At 42.4% G+C, this 25,544-nt stretch overlaps 1 protein-coding gene across 1 annotated transcript; it reads left to right on the top strand.

The window, feature by feature from the left end:
* The first annotated feature begins 374 nt into the window (after window positions 1-374).
* COLEC10 (collectin subfamily member 10) lies at window positions 375-21,261 on the top strand. Its single transcript, XM_071553943.1, has 6 exons — window positions 375-667; window positions 14,045-14,116; window positions 15,530-15,601; window positions 17,636-17,689; window positions 18,992-19,087; window positions 20,132-21,261. The coding sequence occupies exons 1-6, from the start codon at window positions 520-522 to the stop codon at window positions 20,521-20,523; spliced, it is 834 nt and encodes a 277-aa protein (XP_071410044.1). The 5' UTR covers window positions 375-519; the 3' UTR covers window positions 20,524-21,261.
* Window positions 21,262-25,544: the final 4,283 nt, after the last annotated feature.

Raw genomic sequence — 25,544 nt, 5'->3', positions numbered from 1 at the left:
CTCACAGCTCATCCGTTGTCACTGAGAGTCCCCTTGGAGGAAAGCCTTTGTGGAAAAGTATCTCTATATGTTATATGGAGTCTGCACTACCCTTTCAGCACACAACCAGCCAAAAGTATCCTATAAACAATTAGTATGCACTAGGATAGAATACTGAACTCTTTTGTCTCTTGAGTAAGTGAAAAGCTGGGCATGAAGAGTCACTGCTGAAAGGAAAAAAAATTACAGAAGAGATATTCCCACATGTTGCAGAAATTTTCCATGGCAAAAGCAGCTAAATGTCTCACAGATAAGAGATAAATTGGAATAAACAGCTGTCAGTGTTAAATAAATATCCTGGATAATGTGCAGGACAGAAATAACTACAGCATCGTCAAACTCCTTTCCTCACTTTATTTAGCTGTCTTGCATGTAGCTCCCAGTCTTTCCACTGCTCCAGTTAGTGAAGCATTTATTTTTGAGTCAGCTGCGTTTCTTAAGACAGTAACAACGAAAGGCATTTCCTGAGAAGCTGCAAGGATGAGTAGCAAGAAAGAACAACAGCTAAGGAAATACGGGACCCTTGTAGTGCTTTTTATCTTCCAAGTGCAGATTTTTGGTTTTGATGCTGACAATCGACCTACAACAGATGTCTGCTCAACACACACAATTTTACCTGGACCAAAAGGTGAGGAATTATCAGGAATGCTGACACCAGTACTGATAAATGCTGATTTTTTTAAAATAGAGACATGGAGGGCTTGTGGCATGGGCTGGGCATGAATGATGTGAATTATTGTGGACTGTACAAACATCTAGGAAAGCAGAACTGTAGTGGGGGAAAATGATGAAGCAAGGATCTTTAAATTTGTTTTCCTTTACTTTCAGGAACAGTGTCACATATCTTCATATAAGTTAGAGATGTCCTTTTGCATCTTTCTCCAGCCACATAAATCTTCTCTTACTTTTTGTGTTCATCACACAACAAGTACAGCTACAAACTGAGGGACTTGTGTAAAAGTAGGCACCTTTGTGAACTGCTAATGGTCTGCTTTGCACCTACAGATAGGGAGAGATATACAATATTTAAAATGACCAAATGATCATTATTTCCAAATGTTTACTTGTAAACACATCTCTGCTGCACTCATCAGACCTGACCCAGTAGCTCTTGTTGAATTAAACAGGACCTTTGCTACAGATTTCAACAAGAACTGGATCAGCTCTGGCATGTACAGGTCTTCTGTCTTCAAAACACTTTGCAAATATGAGAAACCAAATTTTCTGCATTAACTTACCTTTTCTGTAACACAGCTAATTTTGCTGAAATTGCCTGGAGAGTATCTTAGCAAAAAATTTTGGTCCATGACATACAAATCTGTCTTGTAGTGAGAGATCTAAAATATATATTCCACATCATGGCTATTACAGTTCAAACTATTGCTTTCTTTTTAGGAATTCATTGTATTTTTCTATGGGCTACAGGCTGAGGAAAAAATAGTGCAACTGATTTAAGTTTAAAGCAGAAAAAAAAATTATCATATCAAGAGCACTGTTACAGACTCATTTGTTTTTATGATGGATTATTCAAATGATTCTTGCTTAAAGGACCATTTTTAATCAGCACGTTAATTTCTTTATGATTACAATCCAAGCTTAAACTTTTGCTGCCACAGCATAAATGCAGAGAGGTGTAATGATCCCCAAGGGAGCTAGACAGAGTTGGTTTAGTTAGCTCCTAAATAATGGCAGTCTGGAGAACAAAGTTTGACAGAATTGTGTTTAACAAGTCACAAGGCTAATGAGGTGGTCTCATGACAACACAGAGTAGCTGGCACTCCAGCTGGTTTCTGTGGTCCGGTTTGTATGGGGAACATTTGAAGGTTAGGTATTATGGTTCTTTGCTAGTGTGGTACTGAGAAAGTCAGAATTTAGTCATTAGCAGTCCTACTGCCTCCTGGCTGACACCAAGACACAAGATGAGACACACGGTATATTGGCATAGCCCAAACTACTACTTTAGATTACTGTGCCCAAGATCCATGACTGGTAGAAGGAGTATTGAATAAAGCATATCCAAATTACTGGCTCATATCCATTGCTGGTCATCAAATACATTTTGCAAGCTAAGTGATATAGTCCTATAGATTAATTTCAGTCCTACCAGAGCTGAGCTCATCCAGGACACTTACAAGAAGCTCTCAATGGCACTGATTGTTTTAACTACCAGTTGTCTGGGCAATTAAAGACCAAATAGGCTGAGTGTATGAACTACCATGTTACTCCTCAGGCATCCCTGGTAGGCAAAGATGAAATGCACTGACCTAGTATGGCAGGAAAAAGTCTGTCCCGCTGCCAGTTTTCCTCTACCCATCTTATATCTATGGGCTTAAGCACACAATCCCAAGCTTATGATGACAGCCACAGGCAGCACTTTGCTGCTCTAAACTCTAACCTCAGTAATGGACAAGCCTCTGACTTTTGCTTCATTTCCTGTGCTATATCTGCTGTGTCCCTTTGTCCACTGTTCTGATGAAAATTGGTTTTGACCCACCTGGCACAAGCTTCACCTCCTCACCTCCATCTGCTCAGCATCTCAGCTATGGTAAAACACAGTGGTGCTTCCACAAGACAGAGGTGCTGAGCTCACACAGTATATTGGCCAGCTTTTTCTACCACCACAGGCCAGTATGCGGCAACTTCCTCCTTTGATGTGAAGATGGAAGGCCAAAGCAACCAGAAGTGCAAGGAATTAAAAAGTATTCAATAGCTGTTAAGATTTCCTACATTATCCCACCTCACCTATCCCAGTACAAGGCACAAATTGTCCTGTAGGCTACATCCAATCTGTGTGCTACAAGTGGGATGGTCCCTGGTTCTGTGCAACAGCAATACTGCTGTTTCCATCAGACAGCCCAGAGGAGAGGAGAAAACTGAGAGAAAAGTGAGGTTGGTTGAAGAGGCTCAGAATTTACAACCCTTTATTGCTTGCACTGTTGGGGGTGCATTACTCACTTCGTCATCTAGGCATTCACAGTTGCTACAGGAGCAAGCTCACAACCTCTCCACATGCTCACCCCGAAAATTACCTGTTTAAAAAGGGTCATTATTGTTGTGAAAGTAGGTCACTTTGTTCACATGTAAGCCACACGAAACTTGTCCACGTTATTTTGTGCAACCATATTCTTCTCCTTCAAAAATATACTATTTGTTATGCTCATACCTGAGATGTCACAAGAGAAGTATGGCATGGGCGATGGAAAGGAAAAAAAGAGTAACTCTAGGCTGTTTATCAAGAAAGTCTTCAAAACGCTCATGACAGTCTCACCAGCTCCCAAAAAACATGAGGCAAAAACAGAGGCCGTTGTGTATAATACTAAGAGCTAGAAAATACCCTGAGAGACTGCAGTCTCCCAGAAACAGAAGGTATGTAGTAAATGTAGAAGGAATGTAGTAAAGCCTTTGCACTTTGTGTTGCCGTTACAGGACTGCGTCCGAGCTGAAACTCCTCAGCGTGACAAACCATCAGGAGTTTCAGCCTGACCTCTGGTGGTTCATGCGAGAATCACCAGGTACCTGCAGGCCTCTCCATCCATCTGCTGGTTTCCATGGCTAGAGCAGGGAAAGGAAATTGAAGTCTGTTTGCAAAGAATTATGGAAAGATGGAAAGAAATTTCCTTAACAGTCTCTCCAGGAAAACGGAAAATTAAAAAAAAAAAGAAAAGAGTAAGAGAAAGGCAAAAGCTGGCAATTTGCTCCCTGTTTCCTTTTCTAGGCAACACTCAGTTCTCTTCTCAAAAAGATGGGATTATTTTCAATGAAAATAGCCCCATGGCAATGGCTGTCTTGTGCCGCATTCCTGAAAAAGCTTTTGAGGTACACAGCAAGCTGGCATATATGGCAGTTAAAAACAGCAAAGTGTGAGGCATTTTCTAGGAACAACTTGGTTTTAACTGGGTTGTTGTGTCAGTGCTAAAAACTTACACTAGGTAATGCTGATCCACAGTTGAGTAACTGGGGCAATAAAGGCCAAGTTGTGTAATTCATCAGCTTCTTGGATCCAAAGAGAACCAGATCAAGCATGAACAAACCAATGAATTTCCAGGGCAGCAAGGTGCTTGGCCTAGTAAAACTAGTCATGGCCCTATTGCTTACTTTCTATCCTTGCAAGGCTGGAAGCAGGCTGGCTATTACTGCTGCTGAGAAAGGGTGTGGAACTATGGGGAGGCAGCAGCTAACACAGTGAGAGAAAGAGCATCAGTTGGTGGTCCATGCCCTGTGGCAGCACCAGAAACACCAGGTTCTGCTCTCCTGGGCTCTGCCTTCCAGGGATGTCCCAACTCTATCCTTTTTTCCAGCTTGCTCTCACCTAAAGACTGCAAGCTCAGTTTTGTTTAATCTGCAAAGGAAGTCTCAAGTGGTCTGTTTATACAGACAAGATGGGATTTGACCTGTTCTGAGTAAACTGATAAGCAAGAACATGAGGGTAGAAGTAAGCAGAGAATCTAAAACTTTGACTGTCTTTAAAAATGTGATTTTTAACTGTCATTAAAAATGTGATCAGAGGGAGAAGACTAATGGAGTAGGGACTGGCTCTGTGGAAGCTGATTTCACATGGACTCATGGGAGCTCAGCACTTCAAAAGACTGGCTCTAGATCTTGCTATCTGTACCAGGTCCCAGCTCATTTCCTTTGAAATCCAGATGCAGGAACTACTAAGGTGTTGGATCAGATCCAGGTTGAGAAACTGGAATGAGATGAAACCTGAAGAGTACTGGGAGTTTCCCATAGCAATTTAAATGAAAAACGTTTCCTTATCATTATTTCTGACAAATGATGCTTATAAACTCTGTGACATTGGATGGTGCCCCAAAATAGCATTTACTGTGGTCTCCAGTATAGATGTCCATCTCTCAGCTTTAATTGCACTTACGCAATTCCACTCTTGGAAAATGACAAACTCTCTCAGAAACCAGATATGCTGTTATGCACATTTCCTTCTGAAAATATAAAATGTTTTACCACATCCTATAAGCTGTTCAAATCTATAACTAAACTTCCCTCTTAGTGCCTCAAGTTTGATCTGAAGACCCTTTAATTTCAACACATAATTCTATTTTTCTTGGTTTTAAAAATTCCTCATTTTAGTGTACATTAAATTTCTGAAGTTTATCAGCCTGAGCTACAAAGCACATATGTGGGGGTTTAAATACATAAATTCAAAAGATAGTGAGTCTACTTCTTACTGATGGCAGTCTAATTCCTCACTGAAGCCAACAAAATTCATGGGTCTCTGAGATCATGTCAGAATGGCAGGGACACAGGCTGGGAAAATTAAATCAAGCAGATCGGGTAAAAGGAGAATCAAGAATAATTTAAATTATTTCTGTGTTATTAAAGAAATAATGTATGTTCCATTCATTCCCATTTTCAAATAATACAAGTCAGCAGAGGTTCACTGAGCCTACTGAAGGCTTGGTATGACTCAGGCAGTGCAATAGGAGAGGAGGGTGTTTCTATTGAAGTCAATGGATGTTTAGATATGCAGATAAATAATTTTTGTCTTGAAGATTCTATTTCACAAGAGAAGGGACACTTGCCTAGTTTGGACCTGGGTGAAAAAAGACATGTCTGAGAATGGTGGAATATGAGGGAGCCCTCAATGTTCCTGCAGGACACCTGGGAGAGTGGCCATGGCTACAGTTTCACACTACAGCTGCACTCAACTTCCAGGGTTTCTGCCAAAAAAGGAGGCCAAACGAGATCTTACACTCTGACCATGTTGATCTCACCTTCACCTTGTGCTGGCTCAGCTGTTTACTCATCGTACTTTTCACTACACTGAGTCAGCTCACTCACTGAAAATGTGTATTTGCCTTATTGATATTTCTCTGTTTAGGGAGTTAAATTCCTTCAATGCAGGGTCAAAAGAGTGTTCAACGTAAGGCAGAGGGGAGGGAGATGTGCAGGACAGTGCTGGGAGCTGAGGGGAGGAGGCAGGACAGGGAAGAGGGTACTAAGTCAGACAGGAAGATGATGTTAAGAAATCCTGTCCTCACTAGCCATATATAGTGCAAAAGCAAAAATATACACTGTTATAGGAAATTTGCTAAGGACACTGAAAGTGAAATTAGAGCAAATCTTGAGTCTTTCCATTGATGTAACTGTGACGTGTTCATACACTGGAAATACAAACTGGGCTGTTTGCTTATTTCTTAAAGTCTGTGATTCCCTCTGGTGACAAACTCTCTCAGTAGATACTGTGCATGTACAAGTGCTGAAAACATTCTCCCTGTTCAGGGTCAGTGAGTGTGCCAGGCTGCAAAGGTAATCCTGTGGCTATCTGCAAGGTTATTCCAGGAGGTCAGGGCGTTCAGTTGCTCCTGCAGGGTTCTCAAGGCTTCAGGATTGTGCACATCTCCTTATCCCTTTACTTTAACACCCTGGACAGGCAGAAATCACCAGTACTCTTCACACTGTCTCTGGAGGTTGGAAGGGTCTCTCTATTGCCTCAGGTGGGACTAAGAGCATGAGTCATGTTGCTCAGCAGAACTGTGTCATGTATGATCAGAGGGTAAAACTGCATATCAAATTCCACACAAATCCTTTGTGATGGGACACTGGTTATGCATAGGAATGATAAATTCATCCAAGGCAAGCTGTGGAAAGCACCCATGTGATATACTAATGAAGAGTAAACATTCTTTGCCCCTCACAGCAGATTAGTCATGGCCTGTGGCTTCTCAAGGACTTTTGGTTGGTAGTGGGCTTATTTTTCATTTCAGAGTATCTGATGTAGGAGGACAACTGTGTTGTAGCCCAGCACAAGCAGTGTCTCATTTGAAAGGGTGGGCATGCCCTGGAGTGTGGAGGAAGATAAGAGAGGATGAGAGAACATTAACATTTCTGCAGTATTTTTGCCCAGGAGGCAGGAACTGGAGCTGACCTGAGACAGTGACTTACCAGAACACCTGACAAAGTCTCTCTGTAATACCCTGCATGGACCCAGGGAGTCTCTGAGCAGAGTTCCAAGAGAACAGACTATGTGCTGAGGAAGATACACATGTGTGAGCCCAGATAGGAATCTCCTCCTGGCTTTAGCCCTTAGGCAGCCTGCAGGTGTGCTCTCACCCTGAAACAAGGCTGTCTCTAGAGATAAATGTGGGCTCTCTAACCCCCAGGAATCATACCCTGGTTCTCTAAAAAAACAGAGTCAGCCATTGATCACAAGACTTGGAGAGTTACTACATGTGTGTGAACAATATATATGAACCTGAAAACATCTTCAATTCATGAATACAAACCAGATAAGGTGACTGCGAAAGATTCAGCAGGGAAGTCTAAGCCACTTGAAGGTTGGTAAAATCTTACTAACTGTTACCAAATGTAATCTCTCAACATTGCGTTCTTTAGTGAAGTCCTAAAAAGGCAGAGTGCCTTTCAACTGCCTAAATATCCTGCTGGTGTTTAGACCTTCAGCATTTTCCTGAGCTTGTTTATAGGAAAAGGAAGGTCTGTGGTTCCCTCTCAATTGCAATCAAAATTTTCTAATGGCTGAAAAAGTCACTTTGTGCTTATAGTTTCTTCTTTTCTTTTGCCTCACACAGTCTCAAGCTGGAAGAGTCCAGTAATTTACTGCTTCAGATGTTCATTTTAGGAATGTGGTATTTTAAACCTATGACACAAAAGAAATTAATCAACTTGAGGGAATACTAACAAGGCTTAGAAATGGTCTTACTTCAGTTACTGATTCCAAGTGCTTCTTCCCCTATGCTTCAAATGCCAGTGTAGTACATTATCTGACATCCTTGCAACCACAGTTTTAAGGTGAAGAGAGAGGGAGCTGAATACCCCTCCTGTATTCCAGGAGGAAATAGTGACCGACTTACTGAGCCAGCTGGATCCTAACAAGTCTATGGGACCAGATGGGATCCATCCCAGGGTGATGAAGGAGCTGGCAGAAGAGCTTGCCAAACCGCTCTCCATCATCTTCCAACAGTCCTGGCTCTCTGGGGAGGTCCCAGATGATTGGAGGTTGGCGAATGTCACCCCAATCCACAAAAAGGGCTGCAAGCAGGACCCTGGCAACTACAGGCCTGTCAGCCTGACCTCTGTGCCTGGCAGGGTTATGGAGCAGTTCATCCTGAGTGCAATCACACAGCACCTTCAGGGTGGACAAGGGATTAGACCCAGCCAGCATGGGTTTAGGAGGGGCAGGTCCTGTCTGACCAACCTGATCTCTTTCTACGATCAGGTGACCCACCTGGTGGATGAGGGGAAGGCTGTGGATGTGGTCTATCTGGACTTCAGCATGGCCTTTGATACTGTCTCCCATAATATACTCCTGAAAAAGCTGGTAGCCCATGGCTTAGACAAGTGTACCCTCTCCTGGATTAAGAGCTGGCTGGAGGGTCGGGCCCAGAGAGTGCTGGTGAACGGAGCTGCATCCAGCTGGCGGCCAGTCACCAGTGGTGTTCCCCAGGGGTCTGTGTTGGGTCCAGTCCTGTTTAACATCTTTATTGATGATTTAGATGAGGGGATTGAGTCCATCATCAGCAAATTTGCTGATGACACCAAGTTGGGAGGGAGTGTCGACCTGCTGGAAGGCAGGAGGGCTCTGCAGAGGGATCTGGATAGACTTGAGAGATGGGCTGATTCCAATGGGATGAAGTTCAACAAGGCCAAGTGCCGGGTCCTGCACTTTGGCCACAACAACCCCCTGCAGCGCTACAGGCTGGGCACAGAGTGGCTGGAGAGCAGCCAGGCAGAAAAGGACCTTGGAGTACTAATTGACAGGAAGCTCAACATGAGTCAACAGTGTGCCCAGGTGGCCAAGAAGGCCAATGGGATCCTGGCCTGTATCAAAAATAGCGTGGCCAGCAGGACCAGGGAAGTGATCCTTCCCCTGTACTCTGCATTGGTGAGGCCACACCTTGAGTACTGTGTTCAGTTCTGGGCCCCTCAGTTCAGAAAGGATATTGAGATGCTGGAGCGGGTCCAGAGAAGAGCAACAAGGCTGGTGAAGGGACTGGAGCACAAGTCCTATGGGGAGAGGCTGAGGGAGCTGGGGTTGTTTAGCCTGGAGAAGAGGAGGCTCAGAGGTGACCTCATCACTGTCTATAACTACCTGAAGGGAAGTTATAGCCAGGTGGGGGCTGGTCTCTTCTCCCAGGCACTCAGCAATAGAACAAGGGGGCATGGGCTTAAGCTCTGCCAGGGGAAATTTAAGTTGGATATCAGAAAAAAATTTTTTACAGAGAGAGTAATCAGGCATTGGAATGGGCTGCCCGGAGAGGTGGTGGATTCACCATCCCTAGAGATCTTTAAATGCAGATTGGACGTGGCGCTGGGTGCCATGATCTAGTAAATGAGCTAGAGTTGGACCAAGGGTTGGACTCGATGATCTTGGAGGTCTTTTCCAACCCAATCGATTCTATGATTCTATGATTCTATGATTCTATGATTCTATGATTCTAAAATCTTCTAATTAGGTTAAAATTTAACCAGATACTGCCATGAGTGTAAAGCAGCCCAAAGGACAGGCTAACCTCTAGGTATAGATTACAAACATGAGGTCAGAGATCAGAAAACTCATGTTGCACAGCACAATAGTGCAAAATTTAAAAAACCCAGCTCAGAGTACTATCAGGACAGATTTAAAAAAAAAAAAGTGGCTAATACAGTAGGATGGCCTGTCCACCTGAAGTCCCAAAGGAAAGAGAGGGATACTTATTATAAATTAGAAACAAAGCCAGCTCAATCACTGCTCAAAACAGTCACTCAACCTCTCACAACCCTTTTCAGGTGGTTGCAAATCATAGCGAGACCACAAGAGGGGAGCACAACCCAAGAGTTCATGTTACATGCCAAAATTTGAGATCACTGTACACAACAGCTAAAGGAGGACACAACACATTTTAACACCATATTACCAAGCACTGGGCTTAATCCGGTCTTAAATTAACAATGAGATGGTACCACCAACTAATACGGGTTTGTTTCTACCCTTGTTTTGTAATGGCCTACCTATTCTCAGATGAAATGGGAAGAAAAGAAGGATTGCCCTCCTTTACAGACAATTTACTCTTCTTCCCATTTTTCTGGATAGGGAAACTAACACCGAGCATAATAGGCTGCATGCCAAGGTGATAAAGTTTAATTACCTCTCACTTAGGCTTTTTGATGTTTTAAGTAAAAATTTGAACTATACAAGGTATCAATAAAAGTTGAGGTACTCCATAACCTCTCAAAATCTCCAGAGCAAACTTTCCAACAGCCTTCATTCCTTTCACCTGTTGGCTCTCAGTCTCATGGTCCATACAGGACAATCTAACTTCCTTTCCCTCAGCCCCACAAGTGAAAAGCTTGCTCCAATGTCTCTCAGAGACATCTGTAGCTTTCATTGGCTCAAAATGTTGGAACTGAGATAGGAATGAAACGTATTTGGAAAGTAATCACAGCTTCTTCACTTGTATATTGACTTTTTTTCCTGGAGTCTATTTCTAAGATTACTGTCTAAGCAATGCTTCTTAACAAAAAAAAAAAAAAAGGCAACTTGCACAGAGGTCTTCCTTATGCAACTAACAAGATCCTTTAACCCCATGGAGCAGCCTGCAGGCCACAGGGAATGTAACTAGCCAGCCTGAGAGATGATGAGGACTGCCAGAGTGAGAAGCCTTAGTTTGAAAGGTCAGGAGGAACTTGGTGTGATTCCCACAGACCAAAGAAACTCCCTCAGCAGCTTCTAGACCAGACCCAGAATTACAGCATATCTTACACAAAGGAATTCACTGCGCAGGGAAAGGCTGGACATGAAAAGCCTCCCACATTTCCCTCCCTTGTTAGAGAGCACAGTCCACTTGTTAAATATTCTCATATTGTATTTATAGTCAAGATTCACCCAGCTTTTCCAGCCTAGAATCACACCCTGCTTCCTTTCTATTATCACACATTTTTCCTCCTGTAGGATTTGCAGACCATGACCAAAACACCCCTAAACCTCCTCCCGGAATTTCATTTCACAAGTCATTTGTCAGCCTCCGGGAACATTTGCTGAACTTCTAAACTACTGAGAAGTGACTTTTATATCTTTCTCAGGGGTTCCACACATGGGTTTGGAAAGGAAATTATCTTGTTAACACTGAGGTCAACAGCAAAATTAAACTACATTTTCTAGCTCTTCTGTTTGCTGATCAGTAGAATCATAGAATGGCTTGGGTTGGAAGGGACATTAAAGATCATCTAATTCCAATGGCCCCTTAGGATAGGCAGAGACACCCTTCACTACACCATGTTGCTCACAGCTCCACTCAACCTGGCCTTGAACACTGCCAGGGGTGAGGCTTCCACAACTTCTCTGGGCAACCTGACCCAGTGCCTCAACACCCTCACAGTAAAGATTTTCTTCCTCTTATCTAATCTAAACCTACTCTCCTTCAATTTAAACTCATTCCCTCTTGTCCAACCACTACATGCCCTTGTAACAACCTTCTTCATCTTTTTTGTCGGCTCCCTTCAGGTACTGGCAGGCCACAATTAGATCATCCAGGGCCTTCTCTTTTTCAGGCAGAACAATCCCAGTTCTCTCAGCCTTTCCTCATTGGAGAAGTGCTCCATCCCTCTTCTGCACTTGCTCCAACAGGTCCTTGTCCTTCCTGTGCTGGGAGTCCCAGAGCTGGGTGCAGCATTCCTGCTGGGGTTCACCAGAGCAAAGTAGAGGGGTAGAATCCCCTCCCTCACCCTGCTGCCCAAGCTGCTTTGGATGCAGCCCAGGACACAGGTGCCTTTCTGGGTTGCAAGTGCACATTGTCAGCTCAAGTCAAGCCTCTCATTTACTGGCACCACCAAGTCCTCCTAAGCAGGGCTGAAACCCAGTACAAGCAGACATCCTTCATCAGCTTCAGGCTCAGATCCACAGCTTCAGCTGGATATTTAAGAAGCTTGGCTTTGGAAATTTATACTGACTTTTATAGTATTTTAAAGACCCAGTGAAAATAGAGGTGTTTAAAATTTCTCTTGTTGACTGCTTATAGCCTTTTATCTTCCAACTTTGTCTTGTGGCAGCTGGTGTTAAAAACAAAGTGCCTGAGTGAGCTAGCCCCCACACCACATCATGTTTCCTCCTTGTCCACCCCTGTAGCAACTGCTTCCTCCCTCCAACACAGACTGAAGTTCAGCCCTTTATCTTTCTCAGCTTGGACCACTGAACTTCTCTCCCAAAAGGCATCCTGACCAACAGGGTGTCTACCCTTCACAAGATAGTCCCAACACTGAAGGGTTTTTTTTGCATAAAGGGACAGACTCAGTCCATGTAACTGGCATGGAAAGGTGCCAAACATCTAAAACTACATTTTATATGTTGCAATTAATATGCAGCACATCTCATCTGGTATCATTCCACAGATCAGCCCATGACATGGGCTACAGAAGTGGAAAAAGGTAAATCAGGAATAAGCAGGCAGTATTTCTCAGAAAAAAACGAGACAACTGTAATGATCAGTCTTAAATCAACCATGGGAAGGTACTTTCTCTCCAGCACATAAAAAATCACTGAGCTCTTTGACACAGGATAGTTATTATAAGGGCCAAAATTACACATGAGTTTAAAAGGCACAAGGCTAATCAGTGGAGGGAAGAATCAGTAGTTCATGAGAAGTCTGGATGCAGTGCTTGGCTCAGGTGAGCCCTTAAACCACTGCTTGTGAGAGGCTGGAAGTGGCTGCCTGGGTCATCGCCATCCTCACTACACGCAGTTCCCCGAACACCTTCTGCTAGGGCTGGAGGCACCATCCCCAGTGAGACAGATTATTGGTCTTGTCATGAACTGGTGTTCTGTCCTCACTTCTCATTTGCTGACATCCAGGCAGACTTCCCTCCCTTGGCTCTCCATTTGCTGAATCAAAGCCTCTTCTTCCCTTATGGGCTGCAGGCACAGACACAGCTGGCTGTAACTAACATGTGAGATCCTGGCTGAGCCAAGAGGCTGTGACACAGCTTGCCCCTGCACAGCAAGGCTTATTGTCAGCAAGGGCAGGGAACAGTGGGAGAGGCTTTGGAAGGCTGCCTGAATTCAGTCCTGCCTGTTTGGTGCAGGTGGGTTGGGTCACATCCTTGCATTTTGCAGGGATAAAAAAAAGAAGAAAAAAAAAGAGAGTGAGCAAGCATCTTCTTGGGATTTGGCTCAAAACTAAAAAGTAGAAACTAAGAAAATCAACTTTAGTTGTGCCTCAAATTTTCAGCATAATGTGAAGCAACATTCTGTGCTACCTATGGAAGGAGGTAACATTTCTTTCCAAATAATGGCTGCTTTGCACTTTTACACTGTAAGCTGCACAGAGAGAGACTGTCTCTTACAACATTGAAAGTGCTTGTACAGCACTATTCAGGAACCTGTGTAATAGGGTCTTGACCTCATTTGGAGAAATCTCTGTACTACTGTAATAAATGCAATGATTTTGCCTCTTCCAAATACATTGGGTATGACCTTTTCCAAATAAATCATTGGGGTAATTGCAAAACAAGTTTCTTATATCAACATACAAATGTCATCTGTCAAAAACTGAGGGCAAGAATTGTGCCATAGCATGTACTAAGGTCTATGTTCGTATCTATTTCAACATATTTACATTCCACACATTCTGAAAGCATCTGCATACCTTGAACACAGAGTCACTAGGAAGAGAATCACTAGGAAGAATTAATAAACACCTATTGCCTCCCCTAGCAGTTTGTCTGTGTGCTCGCAAGTTTCCCCAGAGAGAATGATTGGCTTATTTATCTGCTTTATAGCTAATGAGGCTTAAAGTGTAGGAGTAGAAATTTGTGTTGCAGAATTCTCACCTTGTAATAGCCTTCCTGAAAGGGAAAGTTTTTAGCTTTTCCTGATGATGGTCAGATTCATCATCTCTTCTCTGGAAATTTATACCATGACTACTGTGCCTTCAATGTGAAATAAAAAGAGATTAGTAGGAAAAAAACCTGTGAATTTGCTTTCTGAGCATGTAGAGTGGTACTAACTGCACTGTGAGAAATGTATCATGTTGCTTTATTTTCTGTTTCTTGGAAGGGGATGAAGGTGGAAAAGGAGACAGAGGAGAAGTAGGCAAACAAGGAAAGGTTGGACCAAAAGGACCAAAAGGTATTTATGACAGTTTGTGGGCTCTTACTGGTATATGAATATCATTATACACAACTGTGCTGGTGCTTATGATTGGTGATGTTTAATGCTTTTCACTCCTGTTGCACCAGTGGATTTCACAATCCTGTCAAATATTAATCAGTGAACCTAACAATATTAAGAGAGCTTGGTGCAATTCCTACCAATACTTAAGACAACAATATGGCTCTCATGAGTGTGATTCAGAAAACCCAGATCATGTGTATAATCAGAAAGATTACTGATTTCTTACTCAAATGATCCTTTAGTTGAAACTAAATTTTGAGAGTTATTTCCTTGTAACTCATCGGGATGCTCAATAAAATTGGGTCTCAGTTGTCTGTATTCCACAGAAAAGCAAACAAAGCCATACACTAAACAAAGAACTTCCTTTGATTAAACATCATCTGAGCTGAGAAAAAGGAGTCACAGATGTTTCAGGACTTGGCTCAATTAAACATCCCATAGCCACAGCGTGACCTGTGGAGAGCATTTGGAGACACCAAATGTGATGGTGTCAGCCTTGTTTGCATACTGTAATTCAGAAGTTTAATTTACCCTTAGAGTTTGATGATAATGCATATCCACAGTCTTTATTCCTTGACAGTGGTTTAAGACTAATCAGGAAAGTTTCTACTTTTATAGAAACTTTAAAATCATCCTGTTATAATTGTTACAATAAAAAAACTTTTTCCATTTTTAAATGCATTCTTATGATTTTGCTTCTTACCTTAAAATGAACATCAGGTCAGACACAAGGGAATCAGTTAACCAACTATTTGCAAAACATCTTATTGATGTCGAATTCAGTGTGCAAACTGAGATGCTCTAGATTGTCCTGTCATCATTAGACAGCTATTTTAGAACTTAAACTATTAATCCATTAAAAAGTACATCCATTATTTTGGTGCTCTGAAGACTGGGAAAGTACATACAGCAAAAATAGCTTCCTACTTGCAGTTCTGCTTTGAGAATTCCCAGCAAAGCTGCAAGGACATTATGTCAAGGAAGAAGTAAAGACTTTTGTCTGAGGTGAAGAAAAATGAAAACAAAATCTGATGTCAGCCTGGTTTAACTGTGAAGTGGAATTAGTATTTGAATATTTACTGGCAGTTTTAGTTTGTACTTTCTGTAAGAAAATATGATATTTCTGGGCATTTGAACAGGCAGTTCTACTAAGGTGACTTGCACGTTTCTGCTGTCATACTCCACAGTAGCAGAGATCTGTGCTTTACTGCTCCAAACACCCTCAAGGCTGCACTCATTCTAACTTTGCCACACATGCAGACTGGCCACACTCAGAAAAAACAGCACCAGTGGATACCTAAACAGTTCCTTTGGGAAAGAAATTACAGAAACAATCCATATTCATTTCCTCTTAATTTCTTATCTTAGGAGACAAAGGACCAGCAGGGGATATTGGTGAACAGGGAATGCTTGGAAAAATTGGTCCAATTGGTGGAAAGGGTAAGCTCTGGTCTGGGAGTTTTCTTGGGTTTTTCCCCTCAAGGTAAATATGTGTTTTGTGAGAGTTCCAGAGATGGAGTAATATCAGATAATGACTGTGATCAATGCCCTCCAAATAAAGTTATGCATAAAGATTGGTGATGAGAGCTAACTGAGATACTCTTATTTCCCACCTGCGCTATATCTGACTTACTTGGCTAAAATAAATTGGTTTATGAGTTAAAAAATCAATCCTCTTTGATGGATCTAGTTGAAGCTGTCTCTGCTCATTGCAGGGGGCTGGACCAGATGATCTCTGAAGGTCCCCTGGAATCCAAACTATTTTATGGTAAAAGAGGAAGCGAAAAATCCATCCCCTGTGAGATAAATCCTCTGAATGTTCTAAAAGAGAAAAACAAATTTGTGTCTCTGATTTGGATGCTGAAGGCCTAAGTCAATGTTCTGCTGCTGTTCAGGATGCCACACCTTGTCATCTGCACCATTGTGGGTCACATGAGCACAGGACAGCTCAGTAAGAGAGAGATTTAGGAATTTTAAGGAGGCACTTATATAGGCATGGATGACAACTGCTTGCAAATCAAGGTAGACTCCAAGTCTACTTGGAAAAAATTTCATTAAATTATCCTCTATTTGTCTAAAAAGATGCTACTTAAGAAGGTATATTGCTTCTGCCACAAGGAGAACTGCCTTGAAAGCTGCTTAGGGGCCCCATCACCCCCAGGGGAACTCTGTGGTCTCTAACTAGGGCAACGACCCAGGTACCTGGGTGAGTGGGTGGAACAATCTGGTGAGTTTCTCAAACCAGTGTTTTTAATAAACCTTTGATGGCCTCTAGCCAGCCTCAGTATCAGAGAAGAAGAAAAGACTGTGGTCTGAGGGACTAATTTTCAGAAGTATCCAGATAACTGAAAACTCAGAGAGTTATCTCCTAAGATGTCTTCAACCAACAAGGAAACAAAAAATTAGGTATCTCACAAATTACTTTTCTTTATCTGAAATTAAACCAATCTTCTGAGCCTTTAAATCAAGCTCTCTTTTAATCTGAATGCACAATTTATTGTCCCCTTAAAGTTTTTCTAATTTTCTTTATTTTCAGAAGCAAAGGTCACTAAGTCACTGTTTAAATCTACAGTTAAACATTTGAGTTCTTAATGAAGCAACCCTGAAATTCAAGCTTGGAAGTGTGCAGTGTCGAGCAATGCTAATTATAATAACAGCCAACATCTACATTCTTAAAAAACCCACAATCATATAAAAGTAAAAAAGTTCAGCAAAAGATGGCTCTCAATAAGGCAGAGCAAGCACTAGTATTTTTTGACCTCTAAATTCATAAAAGAAGAGCTGGCATGAATTTCAGATAAAGTCCAGCTGTTCCTGATCCAAATTACAGGTGAGATCTTTTTAAAAGCTAGTCACCTCCACTGATAAAGTATCAGAGCGTGTGGATAAGTATTTCCATCATTTCTATGATTTACAAAAGAAGAGGAAAGCAGTTGGATGAAAATAAATCACATTTCCATAAACTGTAACTGAAATGAATTGTTGCTCCTTACTGACCTCCCCCTGGGCAGCTGCCAACTGCTGCCCACACATACAATCTGTTGCACACATAAATTCAGTGGCTTTAGTGCACATCAGCCTCGTCTGGTGCCTCAGCCCACCACTGAGGTACCAAAGTCAGGGAAGGGCTTGGTCCTGCAGCCTATGAGAGAAACCAAATCTCACTTCTCCAAGATTTCTTGAGTGCTTTCAGCCTCTCAGGATCATTTTGCAGTTTATATTTAAAGTAAGCAGTACCAGGAACCAGCAGCACACAAGATGCTTGTGTTATCAGTGAGTTAGCTATTAAGGGTTCTGATTTCCATACACCAGAATTAATCATGGTTTGTTTAACTTGGCATGTCTTCCAGTATAGTACATCAGAGCTGCCTATCAGAAGCACATTGTTAATATATTATTAAACAGGTTTTCAAGTACACTGCCCTGACAGGTGCACTGTCTGAGATCTGAGAATATATTTTCGTCTTTATTCAGGTGACAAAGGAGCCAAGGGCTTATCAGGCGTTTCTGGAAAAAAAGGAAAAGCAGGTACGCTATGCATCCTTCTCTGAAGAATGGTCAAGGCTGCTGGAGTTTTGATTTCAGGGTTTGTTTGTCGGGATTTCAGGAAATTTTGAGGCCTATGGGAAAACTTAAGAATAAACAGGAAGAGACTGAGAAGGTTTTCTTGAGCAAAATGAGAGCTAGGGTAGGGGCATGACTGATGCCTATGCATCCACCAACATACACAAAATATGAAAAGTCACCCAAATTAATGAGCAATGTTTGTTATCACAAAAACTAACACACAGATAGGCCAGCAGTTTACATTTATACTGGACACTAGAAGGAAGTTTCTTAATACTAAAGAAATTAAGTCCTTTAACAGTTTCCTAATAGGACCATGGGGATAAAAAAAGAAAATAAAGCATAATCTCTTGTCAAATGAGTGCAATGCATTTTCTTACATGAGAAAAATTTGAGTCTGATGAATTAGAAAGTTCTTCTGAGTTTTGATGACCTTGAATGGTTACCCACCTTGAACTTACACTTGTGTTTATTTCTAAGAGATTATATAGGTAATGCCAGTTTGGTTCTTAATGAGAGACCATGAGCAACTTATTTTCTTCCTAAGAATAACAGAAGAACAAACAAAACCTATACCAAGACAAATTTCAGTTTACCAAAAAACCAAACCAAACCAAACAAACCCCCAACAAATCCAAAACCCAAAATAACTGAGACTTCAGTGCTTGAAAGCTATTAATTATTTGAGCCGATACTGACTTACTGCTGTATGACAGCTGCATGTAGCAATTCACTAACATAGTCCTCTACCAAAGTTTTGCTAATTCCACCCCCATGCATACTTGCAAAGTTCATTCACTGGGAAAGCAGCAGTTCCCCATTTCATGGATGCTGTTGTTTTTCTTAGAAGGCTGGGGAACCTGTGCTGATTAAGCATACAAAGGTAGACCTTTGGTATTCAGATGTAAGGTTGTAGTGATCCCCCTGACAAGCTACACCTCTGAAGCTAGACAGAATCAATAATGAGAGGGGCGGAGGATGTGTAAATTCCACACTGACATGGGTCGAAAGAAGATGACCAACTCTTCCAGCCACATTTTTACAAGCAGAGATTCTTAAGCCAGTTAGCAAGGGATTGTACAGAGTCAAAATATTAAGCATTTTGATCAACAGAAGTATAGCCAGTGAGGCAAGGTGAGACTGGCTGCCGAAAAGTAGAGCCTGGGTCTTCAGAAGGTTTTGAAGTGGGCTACAGGTAATTCTCCATGCACACGCACAAATCCTTCTAAACTGATGAATCCTCTATCCTTTGTATTGCATCAGGCACAGTCTGTGACTGTGGAAGATATCGCAGGTTTGTTGGACAACTGAATATCAATGTTGCTCGTCTTAACACATCCATCAAGTTTGTAAAGAATGGTAAGGATCCTTATGTATTTGATGGGATTTATTTGGCTCCAATAACAGTTATCACACAACATAAGGAAAAAGTTTGTGTCAATCTCCTCCAGAAAGGCAGGAAAAGCAAGAGGAACCTCTTGATCTTTCTGCACCCTAGGAAGGCTGGAGACATAGTACTGCTAGTGCTCCCCTCAGTGCAAGCATCATTTTCCTGTAACAAGGGACCAACACTCAAAAACATGGGTTATGAGAAGCCACACTGCAGTGCAAACTGGCCCAATGAAAGGAAGGAGGAGAGTTTCCTGGCATAGCAGAAATTTTGAGAAGGCTCCACCACTTCTTCCAGGACTAGGACTGTGTCAGTAAATTAAGTGCATTTGAGACTGTTCTCTGTCACTGTAAGTATCCAGCACAGAATATCTATACTGTAAATCATACAAAACTAAATAACACATTATCAAGGAGTGTCCCTCTAGTAACATCTAAGCTGTGCCTGGGGTAACTCCTGAATTGTTTGGGAGAGTGTTAATTTTTCTAGGCCAAACACTGCACAGGCCCCATCCAGCAATCCATCAGCAGTGACAATCAACTTTCAGCTGCCCAAGCATGTTCCTTGGTACTGCTTGGTTCACTAGGTTATACCCTGGTTGAGAGGTCTGCCTTTTAAAGCTGCTGAGCAGCGACAGTTTTCTTCCTAGTCAATGCCACATACTGCTAAAGCAGTTCTGAATATCAGGCTGTACTGGGGTGATCCAGAGTTAGACACTGCTATTTGACCATTTAGCATGCCTTAATTTGGTTACTACTAGAAGTCATAGGAGACACTCCAATCAGGACTGAATACTTCTTGTCCTAATGCGTGCAAGGTGCTTGCCAGTCCCATTAGTTGCATTGCACTCTGATCATGTCCTCATTGTTCATCACAAATTCAGTGGCGGGAATACTTTTGCTCCTTTCCTTTTATTGATTCTACTGTAAAAATAATCTCACTGTCATGTTAGAATAGCAACACCTTCAGCATCTGTTGACATGCCATTAAGCAATTTTTCTTCTCCTTTAAAGTAATAGCAGGTATCAGGGAAACAGATGAGAAATTCTACTACATCGTGAAAGAAGAGAAGAATTACAGAGAAGCCTTGATCCACTGCAGGGACAGAGGAGGAACATTGGCCATGCCTAAAGATGAGGCAACCAATGCTCTGATTGCTGACTACATCTCCAGCAGCGGCCTCTTCAGAGCCTTCATTGGGCTGAATGACATGGAAAAAGAAGGACACTTTGTGTATGCAGACAACAGCCCAGTGCAGAACTACAGTAACTGGAAGCAAGGGGAGCCCCACGATGCAGGTGGCCGTGAGGACTGCGTGGAAATGCTCAGCACAGGAGAGTGGAATGACTCTGAGTGCCAAGTCACCATCTACTTCGTATGTGAATTCCTCAAGAAGAGGAAATAAAAGTGACAGAGAATGTGCCTGGCACCTCCTGTACATACAATAAACCATCCTCATTCATCTGCTGTAGGGAGAGCAAACCAGGAATAGCAAACTGGGAATAGGCCTCAATCCAGCCTTCACGTCACAGGGCTAAGCAAGAGTAACTACTGTTTACTCATTAGTGACGATAAAGTCAGCAGGGGGCATCCAGCCAGTTGCAAATTTTTATTACATTTCTACATGAATTTTAGGGTGGGCATTTTTATGTGTAATTTAGGGGTAAATTTAGAGCACACAGAGGAGAATATAATCTCATGCATGCCAGAAATAGTAAGCTCATTGGTATATTAATTACTGATGTGATCTGCAAAGTCCACAGATGGAAAGAGTATGTTTTTCATTAATCTGTGACCTGTGCAAGAAGTCCCAGTAATCTCCCTGGTGACTTCAGTGCTGGGAGAACAGGTTTTCAGTTTCTCTTGTAAAATCAACCTTTTGTTAGAATTGTAGAGTAATTTTAGGTGGAAGGGTTCTCTGGAGGTCATCTGGTTGAATCATCCATGTAAGGCAGGGCCAATTTCAAATGCAAAATTTAGAATACTCTCCTTCATTTGCCTGTGCAATTATGTTGCCTGATATGCATTTATCTGGACTTCTATAAAGTCTTTGACATGGACCCCATAACATCCTACTCTTTAAATTGAAGAGAGATGGATTTGATGGGTAATAGATGAATAAAGAATTGATTGGACAATTGCATCCAGAGGTTAGTGGTCAGTGGCTCAGAGTCCTGATGGACATCAGTGACAAGTGGTGTCCCTCAGGGGTCCATATTGGGACCAGTGTTATTTCATTGCTCCATTAATCACATGGGCAAAAGGATCGAGTGTACTCTCAGCGAATTTGCAGATGACACCAAGCTGAGTGGTGCAGCTGACAGACCTGAAGGACAGGATGCCATCCAGAGGAACCTGGACAAATTTGAGAAGTGTGCCCATGGGAATCCCATGAGGTTTAACAAGACCAAGTGCAAGGTGCTGCATGTGGGTCAGGGCAACCCCTGGTATCAAAAGAAGCTGGGGATGAACAGATCTAGAGCAGCCCAGCTGAGAAGGACTAGGGAATGCTGGTGGATGAGAGGCTGGACATGAGCTGGCAATGTGCACTCGCAGCCCAGAAACCAAACATATCCTGGGCAGCAATCCAAAGCAGCGTGGACAGCACGGCAAGGGAGGGGATTCTGCCCCTCTACTTTGCTCTGGTGAGACCCCACCAGGAATTCTGTATCCAGGTCTGGGGTCCCCAGCACAGGAAGGACATGGAGCTTCTGGAGCAAATCCAAAGGAGGACCATCAAGATAACTGGAGGGATGGAGCACTCCTCCATTGAGGAAAGGCTGAGAGAATTGGGATTGTTCAGCTTGACAAGGAGAAGGCACTGGGTGACCATGGCCTGCCAGTACCTGAAGGGAGCCCACAAGAAAGATGGAGAGAGACGTTTTGCAAGGACAATGGAGAACGAGTTTAAATTGAAGGAGAGTAGGTTTAGATTAGATAAGAGGAAGAAATTCTGTACTGTGAGGTTGTTGAGGCACTGAATCAGGTTGCCCAGAGAAGTTGTGGATGTCCCATCCCTGGCAGCAGTCAAGGCCAGGTTGGGTGAACCTGTGAGCAACCTGGTCTCCCAAAATCTGTGATAAATACAGAAAAATCTACGACAAAGAGAACAGCTCAAAGAAAGCACACCATTCTTCTAGGGTGTATACAGGCATGTTCAGGGTAAGTTACGCCTTGTGTGTTGCTGGTTTAACAAGTGATTCTAGGAAACACTAACTCAGAACGCAGTGACATTTGATGCCTCAGGCTAAAATCACCTGTGCCTTTGCAATGCAGGGAACAGATATGGAACAGGTTTTATCCCCCAAGAACCCAGATTCAAGTGTGGATGAGCATGCACTGCAGAGGGACTCCCCAAAAATGATGAGCAGTGAATATGAAGGCTCTGCTATCAGTGCATGGCTGCTCAGATCTCCATGTCAGAAGGCCCACAATGGATCACATTTTCATATATTTCACAATATTGACAGCTTTTTTTCTTCAGACACAGCAACCACTTTGCCTTCAGAAGTGAGCTTGTTCTTAATCATGTTTTGCCTTTTCTCGGAGCAGGAGATGGCAAGAGAAATCCCAGGGCCATTGCAATGAAAGTTTTCTTTCCCATTTGACACTAAAAATTAAGGAATGGTAACTGGAAGATAAGAAGAATACTAGAAACTAGGCACTGTGCAGCAATGGACCCTGCAGATCACTCTGAGCTTTAGTTGCACAGTCTTTCTCTGGATATATAAAGAGCTTGTGTCATGTGAAAGGGAGGAGGGAGACAGAAATACAAAGATTTCTAGTCTTAACTGTATTAATTAAAAGTTATTAGCTGTAAGCGCTTTCAGACAATCAAATCCTTATGTACCCCAACACTGTCTTGTAACTGACAGCACACAGGTTGGAAGGGGTTCTGACCTCTGATATGAAGCCACACTTCAGCCAGGGAGAAAACTATTAGCAATAAGCGCTTCTAGACAATCAGAGCCTTATGTTTCCAACGCTGTCTGTCAACTAACAGACAGCCCACAGGTTGGAAGGGTTTCTGACTTCTAATATGAAGTCACCCTTAAGCCAGAAAAGAACTTTTCTCACAACCGCTCCTGAAATAACATTTATTACTACAAATATGTGACAGTTATTGTGGGTTCTGCTTTGCCAGCGATAACGTCCAGCTGCAAGATTGTATTTAATTGATATTAAAAGACTCCGAAAGAAACCAGCACAAAACACATTCTACAGAGACAAACACACCAAACTCAAGTTACAATACAGCAATGTATCCCATTTTCACAACAGACAGAAACTAGCAACAAAGAACTACTAACTAAAAACACAGCCACCTAAAGCATTTATCTAGACACTCAATAACATAGGACAATAAAATATCTTGCAAACCACTCTCTCTGTAACAAAAAATGAAAGAACAGAGCTTCTTTTTATCAATACACATGTTGAAAAAGAAACTGCACATTGAAAGTAAAGCAAGTTACTGTAGTTGCAAAACAGAGCTGGTCTTATAAAGTAATAGCACAAACCAATAACCAATATAAAGTAGCAAAATGTGAAGCAAGTTACTGCTATTAGTATTAGGGTAGCAAAACACATTTAGTAAAGGAAATGTTTTTAAAGTAAGAATCAAAGTAGCTGTTAGAAAGGAAGAAAGTAAAGTTAAGAAAGTAAACTTAGAAAAAATAGAAACACATGGTCTTCTCACCCCTACATTGTTCCAGGAGGAGGAGGAGACAGGACAAGCTGCAGCAGTTACCTTCACAGAGACACTGGCATTTTCCCCTCTCTGCTGGAGTTTGAACACACACTTTTTATACCTTTTTTTTTCCTTCATGTGGCTTTGTGACCAATAGTCAAACTATTGGGGGTGGGGGGTGGGGGGTGGGGGGGGGTGTGATGGTGATGCAGATGCCTGAGTCAAGGTGGCTCCTAGAGCAGTCATAGAAGATATCGCAAAGGAAGGCTGTGCTATTTCTTAACACTTCATCCTTTGTTCATCTTATCAGTTTGAAAGCCTTTGTCTTCGGCCAGGACCATCCCTGCAGGGGGCTGGGGCATCTCCCTCAACCCATCAGGCTTTTTCAGGGGCCGTCACCCCACAGCTTGCCGTGCCATCAGCTGGTAAAGCAGAGGGTCAGTTCCAAGTCTTCCTCCTGTTGCTTTGTACAGCACTGCAAAGGCAACCAGACAACAGTCATACTTCCTTAACCTCACCCTCAACAGGAAAATACTCCAAACCACTTACCTGGTTGTTAGTTTGACTCCAGGCTCACCTCTTAGCAATGACCAATGCAGGAACATCCCAGAAGACTCTGTGACTCAGAACCACTCTGGTAATCCAGTTTCTCTAACACTTGTTCCTCCAGAAAACCACTTGTTGCTACCAGCAGTAAATTATCTGTGTTGCTACACACCCTCCAGAAAACTAATCAGACCCATGAATGAAGGGTGGGACCACATTTCATTTCTTCCCTATTGTGCTCTGACAGTATTTGGGCAAACACGTTCATTTAGCACAACATAACACAACCTGAATTGTTCTCTCTCTGGAAACTGACATTCCCAAAAATTAAACAAAATTACACTTTTAGGAACTACTAATAAACTCATTAAGCTAAACACTTCTGGTTTAGAATCATTAATGGATAATGATGAAGAGTTAATGACTAACTCAAGGCTACGTTTCTTGAGGAAAAGTAATGCCATTTAGAAGTTCAAGCTCAGGGCTGCCCACCTCACTCACAGCAGATCAGTTCCTATCATTCATGCAGCAGTGGCATAGTAACATGTCTGTGGGTTGGCACCATTTCTCCTCACCTTCTCTTTAGTTCTGACCCAAAAAGCCAGCAACCCATGATTGTCAGACTGGGGTGCTATATCCTAAAATCCTCTAGCCATACTGAGACCACTGGGTGACAAAATTTAGAGGTGTCCTTAATGCTATACCCATCATGAAAAAGACATATTCCTGTTCTTTAGGAGGAAATTCAGACTTGGGAGAAGGTGAAGGAGAAGCAATACTTTGCTGCAGGATCAAGCTCTGCCTCAGATTAGACCAGGTGCTCTCCTACATATTCAAAATCAGGGACTACATATCTAAATCAAAACCTTAGGGTTTTCTTAGGTGACCATGAGTTATGAGTAATCCTGGAGCAGCTCCACGTACAGGAAGGAATGACAGTCACAGCCTCTGGCTGCACGGCTGAGGGAAGTGAGCGAAGACCTTGTGTCAGGTTTCTACAATGGAAAGGCTGGAACTGCCCTCTTCCACTCCTACCACACCAGCTTCATCCTTTCTTTAACAGAAAAAAGTAAACAAAACCAACCCCTTTACACACTATGTAGTAATGTAACATTGGGCAAGGCTAAGCCAGCTGAAACAAGCAGACTTGGGGTGGCAGTTCCTTTGCTAACTACAGAAGGACAGTAGAG

This window comes from Pithys albifrons, chromosome 4 (genome assembly GCF_047495875.1).
Source record: "Pithys albifrons albifrons isolate INPA30051 chromosome 4, PitAlb_v1, whole genome shotgun sequence".
Taxonomy (NCBI): domain Eukaryota; kingdom Metazoa; phylum Chordata; class Aves; order Passeriformes; family Thamnophilidae; genus Pithys; species Pithys albifrons.
This window is presented reverse-complemented; position numbering and strand designations above follow the sequence as displayed.